The sequence below is a fragment of the Tachyglossus aculeatus genome, chromosome 4 (assembly GCF_015852505.1).
Source record: "Tachyglossus aculeatus isolate mTacAcu1 chromosome 4, mTacAcu1.pri, whole genome shotgun sequence".
In the NCBI taxonomy this organism is placed as follows: domain Eukaryota; kingdom Metazoa; phylum Chordata; class Mammalia; order Monotremata; family Tachyglossidae; genus Tachyglossus; species Tachyglossus aculeatus.
Window position 1 is genome coordinate 301,661 of NC_052069.1, and position 19,639 is coordinate 321,299.

Here is a 19,639-nt window from a genome sequence, read left to right on the forward strand (position 1 = left end):
CTAATAAAATGGAGTAATGAATCTGTATAAATATACACAAGTGCTGTGGGGAGGGGAAGGTGGGAGGGGAGATAGCGATGCCATCAGAATAAATGGAATTATCGAAATATAAACATCATTAACTCATTCATTCAATCGTATTTACGGAGCGCTTACAGTGTGCAGAGCACTGGACCGAGTATTAATAAAATAGAGTAATGAATATGTACAAATATACACAAGTGCTGTGGGGAGGGGAAGGTGGGAGGGGAGAGAGCGATGCCATCAGAATAAATGGAATTATCGAAATATAAACATCATTAACTCATTCATTCAATTGTATTTACTGAGCGCTTACGGTGTGTAGAGCACTGGACCTAGTATTAATAAAATGGAGTAATAAATATGTACAAATATACACAAGTGCTGTGGGGAGGGGAAGGTGGGAGGGGAGATGGCGATACCATCAGAATAAATGGAATTATCGAAATATAAACATCATTAACTCATTCATTCAATCGTATTTACGGAGCGCTTACGGTGTGCAGAGCACTGGACCAAGTATTAATAAAATGGAGTAATAAATATGTACAAATGTACACAAGTGCGGTGGGGAGGGGAAGGTGGGAGGGGAGATAGCGACTTCCCTTCCCCACAGCACCTGTATATATGTATATATGTTTGTACATATTTATTACTCTATTTATTTTACTTGTACATCTCTATTCTATTTATTTTATTTTGTTGGTATGTTTGGTTCTGTTCTCTGTTCTCTCTTTTGTTCTCTTTTAGACTGTGAGCCCACTGTTGGGTAGGGACTGTCTCTATATGTTGCCAATTTGTACTTCCCAAGCGCTTAGTACAGTGCTCTGCACATAGTAAGCGCTCAATAAATACGATTGATGATGATGATACCGTCGTAATAAACGGAATTATCGAAATATAAACATCATTAACTCATTCATTCAATCGTATTTACTGAGCGCTTACGGTGTGCAGAGCACTGGACCAACTATTAATAAAATGGAGTGATAAATATGTACAAATATACACAAGTGCGGCGGGGAGGGGAAGGTGGGAGGGGAGAGAGCGATGCCATCGGAATAAATGGAATTATCGAAATATAAACATCATTAACTCATTCATTCAAACCCCACACAAACCCCCAACAGCCTGGGGATCTCCGACCGCCCAAGCGCTTAGTACAGTGCTCTGCACACAGTAAGCGCTCAATAAATACGATTGATGATGATGATGATGGTACTCACCTATGTTTTTCGAGCTCGTTGTGTGAAGACCTGTTTCGAGAGAGCAAAGAGGACAGTCAGTAACCACTTTCCACAGAAACCCCCCTTCCCGACATACTCTGACCTCACTGTGCGCAGAGCACTGTACTAAGCGCTTGGGAAGCACAAGTCGGCAACATATAGAGACGGTCCCTACCCAACAACGGGCTCACAGTCTAGACGGGAGAGACAGACAACAAAACAAAACACGTAGATGGGTATGCTCTGCCATTTTTCGCGGTTAACAAATAGTAGGCCTTGATTTTAGTAATTTACAGCTATTTAAAATACTTGGGTTCCATTTCTTATTCTTTGAAAATCCACAGGATAAATACTTTACTACAATATACTTTGTTAGTATCATCATCATCATCAGTCGTATTTATTGAGCGCTTACTACGTGCAGAGCACTGTACTAAGCGCTTGGGAAGTACAAATTGGCAACATATAGAGACAGTCCCTAACCAACAGTGGGCTCACAGTCTAAAAGGGGGAGACAGAGAACAAAACCAAACATACTAGCAAAATAAAATAAATAGAATAGATATGTACAGGTAAAATAAATAAACAGAGTAATAAATATGTACAAACATATATACATATACACAGGTGCTGTGGGGAAGGGAAGGAGGTAAGATGGGGGGATGGAGAGGGGGAGGAGATGGTTAGTATGTTTGGTTTTGTTCTCTGTCTCCCCCTTCTAGACTGTGAGCCCGCTGTTGGGTAGGGACCGTCTCTATATGTTGCCAACTTGTACTTCCCAAGCGCTTAGTACAGTGCTCTGCACACAGTAAGCGCTCAATAAATACGATTGAATGATTGATTGATATCTCAGTGCTTAGTACTAGCACTCAGAAATCACCACCACTATCATCATCATCGATCATAATAATGATGATGGCATTTATTAAGCGCTTACTATGTACAAAGCACTGTTCTAATCGATCCATCAAGCATATTTATCGAGCGCTTACTGTGCGCAGAGCACTGTACTAAGCGCTTGGGAAGTGCAAGCTGGCAACATAAGCGTTGGGGCAGTTAGAAGGTGATCAGGTTGTCACACGGGGGGCTCACAGTCTTCATCCCCATTTTACAGATGAGGTAACTGAGGCCCAGAGATGATAATAATAATAATAATAATAATGATAATGGCATTTATTAAGCGCTTACTATGTGCAAAGCACTGTTCTAAGCACTGGGGAGGTTACAAGGTGATCAGGTTGTCCCACATGGGGCTCACAGTCTTCAGCCCCATTTTACAGATGAGGGAACTGAGGCCCAGAGATAATAATAATAATAGTGGCATTTATTAAGCGCTTACTATGTGCAAAGCACTGTTCTAAGCACTGGGGAGGTTACAAGGTGATCAGGTTGTCCCACGGGGGGCTCACAGTCTTCATCGCCATTTTACAGATGAGGGAACTGAGGCCCAGAGATAATAATAATAATAATAGTGGCATTTATTAAGTGCTTACTATGTGCGAAGCACTGTTCTAAGCACTGGGGTGGTTACAAGGTGATCAGGTTGTCCCACGGGGGGCTCACAGTCTTCATCCCCATTTTACAGATGAGATAACTGAGGCCCAGAGATAATAATAATAATAATAGTGGCATTTATTAAGTGCTTACTATGTGCAGAGCACTGGTCTAAGCACTGGGGAGGTTACAAGGTGATCAGGTTGTCCCACGGGGGGCTCACAGTCTTCACCCCCATTTTACAGATGAGGTAACTGAGGCCCAGAGCTAATAATAATAATAATAATAATAATAATAATAATAATGGCGTTTATTAAGTGCTTACTATGTGCAAAGCACTGTTCTAAGCACTGGGGAGGTTACAAGGTGATCAGGTTGTCCCACGGGGGGGGCTCACAGTCTTACTCCCCATTTTCCAGATGAGGTCACTGAGGCCCAGAGATGTGAAGTGACTTGCCCAAAGTCACCCGGCTGACAGTTGGGGGAGCCGGGATTTGAACCCATGACCTCTGACTTCAAAGCCCGGGCTCTTTTCCACTGAGCCACGCTGCTTCTTGATTTACACAGACAGAGCTGACCTGTCTGACGAGCGACACTGGCACTACGAGCGTGCAAGTCTACCTGTCCCGCCATCGACCCCCGGCCCACGTCATCCCCCGGGCCCGGAATGCCCCCAATCCCTCTGCCCATCGGCCAAGCTCGCTCTCTTCCTCCCTTCAAGGCCCTGCTGAGAGCTCACCTCCTCCAGGAGGCCTTCCCACACTGAGCCCCTTCTTTCCTGTCCCCCTCGTCCCCCTCTCCATCCCCCCATCTTACCTCCTTCCCTTCCCCACAGCACCTGTATATATGGATATATGTCTGTACGTATTTATTACTCTATTTATTTATTTATTTATTTTACTTGTACATATCTATTCTATTTATTTTATTTTGTTAGTATGTTCGGTTTTGTTCTCTGTCCCCCCCCTTTTAGACTGTGAGCCCACTGTTGGGTAGGGACTGTCTCTATATGTTGCCAATTTGTACTTCCCAAGCGCTTAGTACAGTGCTCTGCACATAGTAAGCGCTCAATAAATACGATTGATGATGATGATGATGGGAGTGGGCTCACCACATCACCTTAACCGAGCAGCCCCGGAAGGGCACTAGCAAAGAAAAACAGAAAATGCAAAAGTGCCCGATCCCCAGTGGAGGCCAGGAAGAAGTCCAATCACTCATCCGATCCCCCCATCTTTCCTCCTTCCCTTCCCCACAGCACCTGTATATATGTATATATGTTTTTACATATTTATTACTCTAGTTATTTATTTATCTTACTTGTACATATCTATTCTATTTATTTTATTCTGTTAGTATGTTTGGTTTTGTTCTCTGTCTCCCCCTTCTAGACTGTGAGCCCACTTTTGGGTAGGGACTGTCTCTATGTGTTGCCGACTTGTACTTCCCAAGCGCTTAGTACAGTGCTCTGCACACAGTAAGCCCTCAATAAATACGATTGATTGATTGATTGACTGGATTAACGCTTCAGCCTCCTCTCTGATCTCCCATCCTCCTGTCTCTCCCCACTTCAGTCCATACTTCACTCTGCTGCCTGGATTATCTTTCTACAGAAATGCCCTGGGCATGTCACTCCCCTCCTCAAAAATCTCCAATGGTTGGCTTATCCACCTCTGTATCAAACAAAAACTCCTCACTCTCGGCTTCAAATCAATCAATCGTATTTATTGAGCGCTTACTGTGTGCAGAGCACTGTGCTAAGCGCTTGGGAAGTACAAGTTGGCAACATATCATCATCATCATCAATCCTATTTATTGAGCGCTTACTGTGTGCAGAGCACTGTACTAAGCGCTTGGGAAGTACAAGTTGGCAACATATAGAGACAGTCCCTACCCAACAGTGGGCTCACAGTCTAGAAGGGGGAGACAGAGAACAAAACCAAACATACTAACAAAATAAAATAAATAGAATAGATATGTACAAGTAAAATAAATAGAGTGATAAATATGAACAAACACATATACAGGTGCTGTGGGGAAGGGAAGGAGGTAAGATGGGGGGATGGAGAGGAAGAGGAAGGAGGAGGCTCAGTCTGGGAAGGGCTCCTGGAGGAGGTGAGCTCTCAGTAGGGCCTTGAAGGGAGGAAGAGAGCTAGCTTGGCAGAGGTGGGATGTGGGCTCACAGTCTTCATCCCCATTTTACAGATGAGGTAACTGAAGCCCAGAGAAGTTAAATGACTTGCCCAAAGTCACCCAGCTAACAATTGGCGGAGCAGGGATTTGAACCCATGACCTCTGACTCCAAAGCCCGGGCTCTTTCCATTGAGCCACGCTGCTTCTCTAACGAATGAACGAATGAAAGATGTGCTGGGTTTGAGGAGAGAAGGCCCTCGGTCCAGTGACTAGCGGAGGGGAAACCCTTGAGGAAGAGAGGCCCGGAGAAAGCTGACCGCCCGCTCAGGGGGGAAAGAAAAAAACCCGACAAAACATCCCACGACAAAAGAGAATAAAACCAAGTCGGAGGCCATTTAATCAGTGCAAGAAACTGTAAGACAAAACTCAGCGTGCTCAAAGCCAAGCACGAACCAAGAGCCAAAGGAGCGGCGTCTGCCGAGCCCAACGTGCGAGGGATGAAAACCGGTTCGGAAGGCAGCCGGGAGGCCAGAAAGGGCAAGTGAGAATCAATCGATCGTATTTATTGAGCCCTTACTGTGTGCGAAGCACTGTACTAAGCGCTTGGGAAGTACAAGTTGGCAACATCTAGAGACGGTCCCTACCCAACAGTGGGCTCACAGTCTAAAAGGGGGAGACGGAGAACAAAACCAAACATACTAACAAAATAAAATAAATAGAATAGATATGTACAAGTAAAATAAATAAATAAATAGAATAATAAATATGTACATATATACATATATACAGGTGTATATATATACATATATACAGGTATATATATACATATATAGATATATATACATATATAGATATATATACACACATATATACATATATGTGTATATATACATATATATGTGCATATATCTATATATGTAGATATACATATGTGTGTGTATATATACATATATATGTGTATATATATACATTTATGTATATAAATATGTACAAACATATATACATATATACAGGTATATATATACATATATACAGGTATATATATACATATATACATATACACATATATATACACATGTATATATATACACATATATGTTTATATATACATATGTATGATTATATATACCTGTATATATGTATACACACACATATATATGTTTATATCTATCTATCTATCTATCTAGATGGATAGATAGATGGATAGATAGATAGATAGATAGATAGATAGATAGATAGATAGATAGATAGATAGATAGATAGATAGATACAGAGAAATGACTGCACAAGCCCCGCTGTCACTCTGGACAGAGCTGGGGGCTACTGAGAGGGGAGAAAGGGCAAGCAGGAAATAATAATAATAATGGTATTTGTTAAGCGCTTACTATGTGCCAAGCACTGTTCTAAGCACTGGGGGAGATACAAGGTGATCAGGTTGTCCCACGGGGGGCTCACAGTCTTAATCCCCATTTTCCAGATGAGGGAACTGAGGCCCAGAGAAGTGACGTGAGTTGCCCCAAGTCACCCAGCTGCCAAGCGGCGGAGCCTGGATGAGAACCCACGACCTCTGATTCCCAAGCCGGGGCTCTTGCCACTGAGCCACGCTGCTTCCCCTAAATAAATAATGCTGGGGGAGATGCAACCTAATCAGGTTATCCCACGTGGGGCTCTCAGTCTTCATCCTCATTTCACAGTTGAGAGATCTGAGGCCCAGAGAATCAATCAATCAATCGTATTTATTGAGGGCTTACTGTGTGCAGAGCACTGTACTAAGCGCTTGGGAAGTCCAAGTTGGCAACATATAGAGACGGTCCCTACCCAACAGCGGGCTCACAGTCTAAAAGAAGTGACTTGCCCAAGGTCACACAGCTGACAAGTCGGGGAGCCAGGATTAGAACCCACAACCTCTGGCTCCCCAGCCCAGGCTCTTTCCACTGAGCCACGCTGCTCCTAAATCATCATCATCATCAATCGCATTTATTGAGCGCTTACTATGTGCAGAGCACTGTACTAAGCGCTTGGGAAGTCCAAATTGGCAACATATAGAGACAGTCCCTACCCAACAGTGGGCTCACAGTCTAAAAGGGGGAGACAGAGAACAAAACCAAACATACTAACAAAATAAATAGAATAGAATAGATATGTACAAGTAAAATAAGTAGAGTAATAAATCTGTACAAACATATATATATATATACAGGTGCTGTGGGGAAGGGAAGGAGGTAAGATGTGGGGACGGAGAGGGGGAAGAGGGGGAGAGGAAGGAAGGGGCTCAGTCTGGGAAGGCTTCCTGGAGGAGGTGAGCTCTCAGTAGGGCCTTGAAGGGAGGAAGAGAGCTAGAAAGAGAAGCTCCCAAGGAGGAGGGAGCAGCAGAAAGGAAACAGGGAAGAGACCGTCAGCGGAGAACAGTTCAACCAACTCTGCTCCATTTTACTTTTCCCAAGTACGGGGCTCTGCCCACAGTGAGCGCTCAATAAATATCATCATCATCATCATCAATCATATTTCCCGTGCTCTTTCCACTAGGCCGTGTCAGTTTGGTGACCCGCCATATGGCTGCCTCCACTGGCTTCACACTCCCCCGGGGCCCCGTTCCGTGCCTGTTTCTATCTCTCTGTCCCTCTGTCTCCCTCTTCCTCCTCCTCCTCATCATCAATCGTATTTATTGAGCGCTTACTATGTGCAGAGCACTGTACTAAGCGCTTGGGAAGTACAAATTGGCAACATATAGGGACAGTCCCTACCCAACAGTGGGCTCACAGTCTAAAAGGGGGAGACAGAGAACAAAACCAAACATACCAACAAAATAAAATAAATAGAATAGATATGTACAAATAAAATAGAGTAATAAATATGTACAAACATATATACATATATCCAGGTGCTGTGGGGAAGGGAAGGAGGTAAGATGGGGGGGATGGAGAGGGGGACGAGGGGGAGAGGAAGGAAGGGGCTCAGTCTGGGAAGGCCTCCTGGAGGCCTCCCTCTCCGTCTCTCCCTCCATCAGCAGGTATCCTGCCTCAGGAATTGAAGGATGGCATTCCCGCCCTGGTCCGGAGAGCGGGAGACAGCAGGGACTACTACTACTACTACTACTCCTCCTCCTCCTCCTCCTCCTCCTACTACTACTACTACTACCAGCATTTATTCATTCATTCATTCAATCAATCGCATTTATTGAGCGCTTACTGTGTGCAGAGCACTGTATTAAGCACTTACTACGTGCCAAGCACTGTTCTAAGTGCTGGGGAGGTTGCAAGGTGATCGGGTTGTCCCACGGGGGGCTCCCAGTCTTCATCCCCATTTTACAGATGAGGTCACCGAGGCCCAGAGAAGTGAAGTCAGTTGCCCAGAGTCCCACAGCTGACAACTGGCGGGGCCGGGATTTGAATCCATGACCTCTGACTCCAAAGCCCGGGCTCTTTCCAACTTGTACTTCCCAAGCGCATAGTACAGTGCTCTGCACACAGTAAGCGCTCAATAAATATGATTGATTGATTGATTTCCACTGAGCCACACTACTTCTCTAGGAGGTAGAGGAGGAGGAGGAGCAGGCAGAAGAGGAGGAAAAGGAGGGGAAGTAGCACAGCCTAATAATAATAACTGTGATAATAATAATAATAACGATGGCATTTATTAAGTGCTTACTATGTGCAAAGCACTGTTCTAAGCACTGGGGAGGTTACAAGGTGATCGGGTTGTCTCACGGGGGGCTCACAGTCTTCATCCCCATTTTCCAGATGAGGTAACTGAGGCCCAGAGAAGTGAAGCAACTTGCCCAAAGTCACACAGCTGACAATTGGCAGAGCCGGGATTTGAACCCATGACCTCTGACTCCAAAGCCCGGGCTCTTTCCACGGAGCCACGCTACTTCTCTAGGAGGGAGAGGAGGAGGAGGAGCAGACAGAAGAGGAGGAAAAGGAGGGTAAGTAGCACGGTCTAATAATAATAACCGTAATAATAATAATAATAATAACGATAGCATTTATTAAGTGCTTACTATGTGCAAAGCACTCTTCTAAGCGCTGGGGAAGTTACAAGGTGATCATCAATCGTATTTATTGAGCGCTTACTATGTGCAGAGCACTGTACTAAGCGCTTGGGAAGTACAAATTGGCAACATATAGAGACAGTCCCTACCCAACAGTGGGCTCACAGTCTAAAGGTGATCAGCTTGTCCCACGGGGGGCTCACAGTCTTCATCCCCATTTTACAGATGAGGTCACCGAGACCCAGGGAAGTGAAGTCAGTTGCCCAAAGTCACACAGCTGACAACTTTTGGAGCCGAGATTTGAACCCATGACCTCTGACTCCAAAGCCCAGGCTCTTTCCACGGAGCCACGCTACTTCTCTAGGAGGTAGAGGAGGAGGAGGAGCAGACAAAAGAGGAGGAAAAGGAGGGGAAGTAGCACGGCTTAATAATAATAACTGTAATAATAATAATAATAATAACGATGGCATTTATTAAGCGCTTACTATGTGCAAAGCACTGTTCTAAGCGCTGGGGAGGTTACAAGGTGATCAGGTTGTCCCATGGGGGGCTCACAGTCTTCATCCCCATTTTCCAGATGAGGGAACTGAGGCCCAGAGAAGTGAAGCGACTTGCCCAAAGTCACACAGCTGACAATTGGCAGAGCCGGGATTTGAACCCATGACCTCTGACTCCAAAGCCCGGGCTCTTTCCACGGAGCCACGCTACTTCTCTAGGAGGTAGAGGAGGAGGAGAAGCACACAAAAGAGAAGGAAAAGGAGGGGAAGTAGCATGGCCTAATAATAATAACTGTAATAATAATAATAATAACGATGGCATTTATTAAGTGCTTACTATGTGCAAAGCACTGTTCTAAGCGCTGGGGAGGTTACAAGGTGATCAGGTTGTCCCGTGGGGGGGGCTCACAGTCTTCATCCCCATTTTACAGATGCGGTAACTGAGGCCCAGAGAAGTGAAGCGACTTGCCCAAAGTCACACAGCTGACAATTGGCGGAGCCAGGATTTGAACCCATGACCTCTGGCTCCAAAGCCCGGGCTCTTTCCTCTGAGCCACGCTGCTTCTGATCCTAGGTCAGCTCTTACTTGCCTGGGCTAGTCCGGGCTTCGGACAGATGGTAACTCAGTCCCCTCATCTGGGTGAGTCTGGGCTCTGGACGGAGCAGCGGGGCTTGTTGGAAAGAGCCCGGGCTTTGGAGTCAGAGGTCATGGGTTCAAATCCCGGCTCCGCCACTTGTCAGCTGTGTGACTTTGGGCAAGTCACTTCACTTCTCTGGGCCTCAGTTACCTCACCTGTGAAATGGGGATTAAGCCTGTGAGCCCCATGTGGGACAATCTGATTACCTTGTACCTACCCCAGTGCTTAGAACAGTGCTTGCCACATAGTAAGCATTTCCCAAATAACATTATTATTATTAATAATATTACAATATATTAATATATATTATATATTATTATTAATTATAATAATTATTATTATTATAAATATGATAATTAATTATTATTAATAATAAATATTAATAATGTCTCCCCCTTTTAGACTGTGAGCCCAATGTTGGGTAGGGACTGTCTCTATATGTTGCCAATCTGTACTTCCCAAGCGCTTAGTACAGTGCTCTGCACATAGTAAGCGCTCAATAAATATGATTGATTGATGATTGATTATTATTCCATCATATTCTGTCTCCCCCTTCTAGATTGTGAGCCCACTGTTGGGTAGGGACCGTCTCTATACGTTGCCAACTTGTACTTCCCAAGCGCTCGGTACAGTGCTCTGCGCACGGTAAGCGCTCAATAAATACGATTGAATGAATGAACGAACGAAAGCGCTCAGTATAGTGCTCTGCCCACGGTACAGGGTCAGTAAATATCACTGATTCGTGGACTGGTGAAACCAAAGACCCTCGTTCATTCACTCAATCGTATCTATTGAGCGCTTACTGTGCGCAGAGCACTGGACTAAGCGCTTGGGAAGTACAATGCAGCAACAAAGAGAGACAATCCCTGCCCACAATGGGCTCACAGTCTAGAAGGGGGGAGAGAGACAGCAAAACAAGTAAATAGGCATCAGTAGCATCATTATAAATGAACAGAATTACAGATCTATACACATCATTAATAAAAATCAGCGTGGCTCAGTGGAAAGAGCCCGGGCTTTGGAGTCAGAGGTCATGGGTTCAAATCCCAGCTCCGCCACTTGTTGGCTGTGGGACTTTGGGCCAGTCACTTCACTTCTCTGGGCCTCAGTTCCCTCATCTGGAAAATGGGGATGAGGACTGTGAGCCCCACGTGGGACAATCTGATCACCTTGTAACCTCCCCAGTGCTTAGAACAGTGATTTGCACGTAGTAAGCACTTAATAAATGCTACAAAAAAATGGGTTCAAATCCCAGCTCCGCCACTTGTCAGCTGTGGGACTTTGGGCAAGTCACTTCACTTCTCTGGGCCTCAGTTCCCTCATCTGTGAAACGGGGATGAAGACTGTGAGCCCCCCGTGGGACAACCTGATCATCTTGTAACCTCCCCAGCGCTTAGAACAGTGCTTTGCACGTAGTAAGCGCTTAATAAATGCTACAAAAAATGGGTTCAAATCCCAGCTCCGCCACTTGTCAGCTGTGGGACTTTGGGCAAGTCACTTCACTTCTCTGGGCCTCAGTTCCCTCATCTGTAAAATGGGGTTTAAGACTGTGAGCCCCCTGTGGGACAACCTGATCACCTTGTAACCTCCCCAGCGCTTAGAACAGTGCTTTGCATGTAGTAAGCGCTTCATAAATGCTACAAAAAAAATGGGTTCAAATCCCAGCTCCGCCACTTGTCAGCTGTGTGACTTTGGGCAAGTCACTTCACTTCTCTGGGCCTCGGTTCCCTCATCTGTAAAATGGGGATGAAGACTGTGAGCCCCACGTGGGACAACCTGATCACCTTGTAACCTCCCCAGCACATAGTAAGCGCTTAGTAAATGCCATTAATATTATTATTCTGCACACAGTAAGCGCTGAATAAATACGACTGATTGATTGATTAAAAATAAACAGAATTATAATTTTCAATATGTACATATATATGCAAGTGCTGTGGGGTGGGGAGAAGGGGTGTAGAGTAAAGGGAGCAGGCCGGGGTGTTGGGGAGGGGGTTCAACAGTGCAACAGTGACTCCAACCCCCTGTGAGTTTAAGGGTGCCATCCCCTCATTCATTCACTCATTCAACCGTATTTATTGAGCACTTACGGTGTGCAGAGCACTGTACTAAGCGCTTGGGAAGTCCAAGTTGGCAGCATATAGAGACGGGCCCTACCCAACAAAGGGCTCACAGTCTAGAAGGGGGAGACAGACAACAAAACAAAACATGTGGACAGGTGTCAACTGAATGAAGCAATCAGTGATAGACTGTAAGGTTGTTGCGGGCAGGGAATGTGTTCAAAGCCCTCCTGAGAGCTCACCTCCTCCAGGAGGGCTTCCCAGACTGAGCCCCCCTTTTCTTCTGCTCCTACCCCCCAAATCGCCCCGACTCCCTCCCTCCCTCTGCTCTAACCCCTTCCCCTCCCCACAGCACTTGTGTACATTTATACATATTTATTACTCTTTTATTAATGATGTGTATCTAGCTATAATTCTATTTATTTTGATGCTATTGATGCCTGTCTACTTTTTGTTTTGTTGTCTGTCTCCCCCCTTCTAGACAAGTGCTTAATAAATGCCGTTTATTATTATTATTATTATTATTACTTCACTTTTCTGGGCCTCAGTTCCCTCATCTGTGAAATGGGGATGAAGACTGTGAGCCCCCCCCCCCCCCCCGCCCCCCACGGTGGGACAACCTGATCACCCTATAACCTCCCCAGAGCTTAGAACAGTGCTTTGCACATAGTAAGCGCTTAATAAATGCCATTATTATTATTATTATTATTAGACTGTGAGCCCATTGTTGGGTAGGGATTGTCTCTATCTAGAGAAGCAGCGTGGCTCAGTGGAAAGAGCCCGGGCTTTGGAGTCAGAGGTCATGGGTTCAAATCCCCACTCCGCCAATTGTCAGCTGTGTGACTTTGGGCAAGTCACTTAATTTCTCTGTGCCTCAGTTCCCTCATCTGTAAAATGGGGATTAATACTGTGAGCCCCCTGTGGGACAACCTAATCACCTTGTAACCTCCCCAGCACTTAGAACAGTGCTTTGCACATAGTAAGCGCTTAATAAATAGAAGCAGCATGGCTCAGTGGGAAAGAGCCCGGGCTTTAGAGTCAGAGGTCATGGGTTCAAATCCCTGCTCTGCCACTTGTCAGCTGTGTGACTTTGGGCAAGTCACTTCACTTCTCTGTGTCTCAGTTCCCTCATCTGTAAAATAGGGATGAAGACTGTGAGCCCCATGTGGGACAACCGCATCACCTTGTATCCTCCCAGCGCTTAGAACAGTGCTTTGCACATAGTAAGTGCCTAATAAATGCCATCATTATTATTATTATTAATAATAAATGCCATTATTATTATTATTATTATGAGACTGTGAGCCCGTTGTTGGGTAGGGATTGTCTCTATCTAGAGAAGCAGCGTGGCTCAGTGGAAAGAGCCCGAGCTTTGGAGTCAGAGGTCATGGGTTCAAATGCCGACTCCACCAATCGTCAGCTGTGTGACTTTGGGCAAGTCACTTCGCTTCTCTGGGCCTCAGTTCCCTCATCTGTAAAATGGGGATTAAGACTGTGAGCCCCCCGTGGGACAACCTGATCACCCTGTAACCTCCCTAGCGCTTAAGAACACTGCTTTGCACATAGTAAGTGCTTAATAAAATCCATTGTTATTATTAAGTCATTATTATATATGTTGCCAATTTGTACTTCCCAAGCGCTTAGTACAGTGCTCTGCACATAGAAGCGCTCAATAAATACGATTGATGATGATTAAGTCATCAAAATAAACAGAAGTAAAGCTAGATGAAAATAAATAGAATAGTAAATATGTACATAGAGTAATACATCTGTACAAACATATATACAGGGGCTGTGGGGAGGGGAAGGAGGTAGGGCCGGGGGGGATGCAGAGGGGGAGAGGAAGGAGGGGGCTCAGGGAGCTGCCCTTCCTCCCTCTCTCTGTCTGAACTCGCACTCGTTACCCATCTTTCCCCTCCTGCCTGAAAAAAGAAACCTGCCTCGCTATCGGCGTGAGGCCATCCCTTCCAACAGGAACCAGACTACCCACCAAGATTATCTTCGCGCTTCAGGGGATCCGAGCTCCCCAAACCTCAATTCTCAGACCTTTCGATCAATCAATCAATCGTATTTATTGAGCGCTTACTGTGTGCAGAGCACTGTACTAAGCGCTTGGGAAGTCCAAGTTGGCAACATCTAGAGACGGTCCCTACCCAACAGCGGGCTCACAGTCTAGAAGGGGGAGACGGAGAACAAAACCAAACGTACTAACAAAATAAAATAAACTCCTCCTGTCGGGGCGAAAACCTTCCTGAATGGCAGCCGCGGCAGCTGTCAGGACGCCCGTCGCGTTTACTGAGCGCTTACCGTGTGTGGAGCACTGCACTGAGCGCTTGGGAGAAGACAACAGACGCACGCCCTGCCCTCGACGAGCTTACAGTCTAGAGGGGGAGACAGGCATTAAGAGAAATGAATAAATTGCAGATTTGCAATTTGCAGATTTTAGACTGTGAGCCCACTGTTGGGTAGGGACCGTCTCTATATGTTGCAACTTGCACTTCCCAAGCGCTTAGTACAGTGCTCTGCACACAGTAAGCGCTCAATAAATCATAATCATCATCATCAATCATATTTATTGAGCGCTTACTGTGTGCAGAGCACTGTACTAAGCGCTTGGGAAGTACAAGCTGGCAACATATAGAGACAGTCCCTACCCAACAGTGGGCTCACAGTCTAAAAGGGGGAGACAGAGAACAAAACCAAACATACTAACAAAATCAAATAAATAGAATAGATATGTACAAGTAAAATAAATAAATGGAGTAATAAATATGTACAAACATATATACATATATACAGGTGCTGTGGGATAAATACGATTGATTGATTGATTTGGACAGATGGAGAGTTCCAGCTGCTCAGAGCCTCCCAGTACAGTGCTCTGCACACAGTAAGCGCTCAATAAATACGACGGAATGAAAGGAACAACTTTGGCTAGTAATAATGATGATAATAATAATAATAATAACAATAATAATGATAATTGTGGTATTTGTTAAGCGCTTACTGTGTGTTCCCGCGAGCCACTCAGGGTGTCCTTGTGCCTCCTAGGGAATGACTTCAGCTAATAATACTACTACTAATAATAATGATGGCATTTATTAAGCGCTTACTATGGGCAAAGCACTGCTCTAAGCGCTGGAGAGGTTACAAAGTGATCAGGTTGTCCCACGGGGGGGCTCGCAGTCTTAATCCCCATTTTACAGATGAGGGAACTGAGGCCCAGAGAAGTGAAGTGACTTGCCCAAAGTCACACAGCTGACGATTGGCGGAGCCAAGATTTGAACCCATGACCTCTGACCCCAAAGCCCGGGCTCTTCCCTCTAGGCCTCACTGCTCTAATGTGGTCACGGCAGCTCTTCTATGTGGCGGCTGGAAGCCGCTCCCTGCCTTGGGCATGTCACTTCAGTTCTCTGGGACTCAGTTACCTCATCTGTAAATTGGGGATTGAGACTGGGAGCCCAATATGGGACAGGGGCTGTGTCCAACCCAAGTTACTTTTATCTACCCCAGCATTCATTCATTCAATCGTATTTATTGAGCGCTTACTGTGTGCAGAGCACTGTACTAAGCCCTTGGGAAGTACAAGTACAGTGCCTGGCACATAGTAACCACTTAACAAATACCCTTATTATTATTACTACTAATAATTATTATTATACACTAGGAAGCGGCGTGAGTCAGTGGAAAGAGCCTGGGCTTTGGAGTCAGAGGTCATGGATTCAAATCCTAGCTCCACCAATTGTCAGCTGGGTGACTTTTGTCAATCAATGGTATTTATTGAGCGCTTACTGTGTGCAGAGCACTGTACTAAGCGCTTGGGAAGTACAAGTCCCTTAGCTTTTCTGGGCCTCAGTTCCCTCATCTGGAAAATGGGGATTAAGACTGTGAGCCCCCCGTGGGACAACCTGATCACCTTGGTACCTCCCCAGTGGGGGTGACTTTGGGCAAGTCACTTAACTTCTCTGGGCCTCAGTTCCCTCATCTGTAAAATGGGGATGAAGACTGAGAGCCCCAAGTGGGACAACCTGATTACCTTATATCCACCCCTGCGCTTAGAACAGTGCTTGGCACATAGTAAGCGCTTAACAAATGCCAACATTATTATTATTAGAACAGTGCTTTGCACATAGTAAGCACTTAATAAATGCCATCATCATTATTCAATCAATCGTATTTATTATTCTTATTATTATTCTTACATTATTATTACATTATTCTTACATTATTATTACATTGTTCTTATTATTACTATTTTATCCCCATTTTGCAGTTGAGGAAACTGAGGCCCAGAGATGTTAAGTGACTTATGCTGCCAACTTGTACTTCCCAAGCGCCTAGTACAGTGCTCTGCACACAGTAAGCGCTCAATAAATACGATTGATTGATTGATTGACTTGCTCAGGGTCACACATCTGGCAAGTGACAGGGCCGGGATTAGAAGTCCAGTTCTCTGGTCCACTGGGCCACGCTGCTTCCCGACCCGGCTGACGCCACGCCGAGCCCCCCGCTCCCCCGCAGAAAACACCGTTCCCATCTTTTGTGTCTCAATCCTTCCGGCTGAAAAGCAGCGTGGCTCAGTGGAAAGAGCCTGCGATTTGGAGTCAGAGGTCCTGGGTTCAAATCCTGAGTCTGCCACTTGTCCACTGTGTGACTCTGGGCAAGTCACTTCACTTCTCTGGGCCTCGTCTGTAAAACAGAGATGAAGACTGTGAGCCCCCTGTGGGACAACCTGATCACCTTGTCACCTCCCCAGTGCTTAGAACAGTGCTTTGCACAGAGCAGGCGCTTAATAAATGCCATTATTATTATATCTCAGCCACAAAACTGAGATGATTATTATTATTATTCTATCGTGCATATGGCTTTAATTCTATTTGTTCTGATGGTTTTGACACCTGTCCACAGGTTTTGTTTTGGGGCTCAGTGGAAAGAGCATGGGCTTTGGAGTCAGAGGTCATGGGTTCAAATTATTGTTATTATTATTATTATTATTATTATTATTATTATTATTATCTCAGCCACAAAACTGATATTATTAGTAGTAGTAGTAGTATTCTATCGTGCATATAGCTTTAATTCTATTTGTTCTGATGGTTTTGACACCTGTCCACATGTTTTGTTTTGTGGCTCAGTGGAAAGAGCATGGGCTTTGGAGTCAGAGGTCATGGGTTCAAATCATTATTATTATCATTATTATTATTATCTCAGCACCGGGGGATTTGGGTCAGAGCCGGGGGCGAAGGCAGCGGAGCCTGCCGGAAGGCGCACAGACTAGACGCCCACGCTGGGATCCGGTCGCCAGGCTCCTGGGGGGAGGAGGCTGGACTCGGGCCTGTGTCCGGCATCGCCCCTTGTGCTTTTTAGACTGTGAGCCCACTGTTGGGCAGGGACTGTCTCTATATGTTGCCAACTTGTACTTCCCAAGCGCTTAGTACAGTGCTCTGCACACAGTAAGCGCTCAATAAATACGATTGATTGATTGATTGATTGATTGTGATGCCCATTCAGTTCCCTCATTCGTAAAATGGGGGTGAAGACTGTGAGCCCCCTGTGGAACAACCTGATCACCTTGTAACCTCCCCAGCGCTTGGAACAGTGCTTTGCACATAGTAAGCGCTCAATAAATGCCATTATTCGTTCATTCATTCCATTGGCTGACATAGCTTTAGTTCTATCGGGCATATAGCTTTAATTCTACTTGTTCTGACGATTTTGACACCTGTCCACATGTTTTGTTTTGCGGCTCGGTGGAAAGAGCATGGGCTTTGGAGTCAGAGGTCATGGGTTCAAATCCCAGCTCCGCCACGTGTCAGCTGTATAGCGTGGCTCAATGGAAAGAGCACGGGCTTTGGAGTCAGAGGTCATGGGTTTGAATCCCGACTCCACCACGTCTGCTGTGTGACCTTGGGCAAGTCACTTAACTTCTCTGGGCCTCAGTTACCTCATCTGTAAAATGAGGATTAAGACTGTGAGCCCCACGTGGGACAACTTAATCACCTTGTATTCCCCCCCAGCGCTTAGAACAGTGCTCTGCACATAGTAAGCGCTTAACAAATGCCATTATTATTATTATTTATTCTCTGTGCCTCAGTTCCCTCATCTGTAAAATGGGGATGAAGACTGTGAGCCCCCTTTGGGACAACCTGGTCACCTTGTAACCTCCCCAGCGCTTAGAACGGTGCTTTGCACATAGTAAGCGCTTAATACCATCATTATTATTATGGCCCCACGTGGGACAACCTGATCACCTTGTATCTCCCCCAGCGCTTAGAACAGGGCTTTGCACATAGTAAGCGCTTAACAAATACCATCATTTTTATTATTCTCTGGGCCTCAGTTCCCTCACCTGTAAAATGGGGATTAAGACGGTGAGCCCCCCACGGGACAACCTGATCACCCTGTATCCTCCCCGGTGCTTAGAACAGTGCTTTGCACATAGTAAGCGCTTAACAAATACCATCACTTTTATTATTTTCTGGGCCTCAGTTACCTCATCTGTAAAATGGGGATTAAGACGGTGAGCCCCCCACGGGACAACCTGATCACCCTGTAACCTCCCCGGTGCTTAGAACAGTGCTTTGCACATAGTAAGCGCTTAACAAATGCCATTATTACTATTATTACCATACAACAGAATAAGCGGGCATGTTCCCTGCCCGTAACAAGCTGACTGTCTGGAGGACGAGATGCAGTCCTTGCCCCGATCAAGCCGGGCTACTTACTGATTGCAGGGCACTGTACTAACCACTTGGAAGAGTACAGTTCATTACAGCGGGTTGCCACGATCCCTGCCCACATGGAGTTCACAGTCTAGAGGGGGAGACAGACATTGATTACAGCTGGGGGATACAAGGATGATGATGACGGCATTTATTAAGCGCTTACTATGTGCAAAGCACTGTTCTAAGCACTGGGGAGGTTACAAGGTGATCAGGTTGTCCCACGGGGGGCTTACAATCTTCATCCCCATTTTCCAGATGAGGTAACTGAGGCCCAGAGAAGTGAAGTGACTTGCCCAGAGTCACACAGCTGACAATTGGCGGAGCCGGGATTCGAACCCATGACCTCTGACTCCAAAGTCCGTGCTCTTTCCACTGAGCCACGCTGCTTCTCACAGGATATGCACAGCGGTGCTGAGGGGCTGCCTAAGCGGTTAGTACAGTGTTCTGCACACAGTAAGTGTTCAATAAAATGCCCGTTCTCCCTCCTAATAATAATAATAATTGGGATATTTATTAAGCGCTTACTGTGTGCCAAGCACTGTTCTAAACAATGGGGTAAAGACAAGGTAATCGGCTTGGATACAGTAACTTTCGCTGCTTTTGGGGAAGTAGCGTGGCTCAGTGGAAAAAACTCCTCACCCTGAGCTTCCAGGCTGTCCAACCCCTCGCCCCCTCCTCCCTCCCCTCCCTTCTGTCCTTCTCCATCGCAGCCCGCACCCTCCGCTCCTCCGCCGCTAATCTCCTCCCCGTACCTCGTTCTCGCCTGTCCCGCCGTCGACCCCTGGCCCACGTCCTCCCCCGGGCCTGGAATGCCCCCAATCCCTCTGCCCCTCCACCAAGCTCGCTCTCTTCCTCCC

At 45.9% G+C, this 19,639-nt stretch overlaps 1 protein-coding gene across 1 annotated transcript in view; it reads right to left on the reverse strand.

Annotated features, from left to right (window-relative positions):
* The window catches only part of MXD4 (MAX dimerization protein 4), an 87,798-nt gene that overhangs the window by 40,394 nt on the left and 27,765 nt on the right, over window positions 1-19,639 (reverse strand). The window contains exon 3 of the mRNA XM_038745571.1: window positions 1,248-1,277. Coding sequence (XP_038601499.1) covers window positions 1,248-1,277 — 30 coding nt within the window. The remainder of the gene's footprint in view (window positions 1-1,247; window positions 1,278-19,639) is intronic.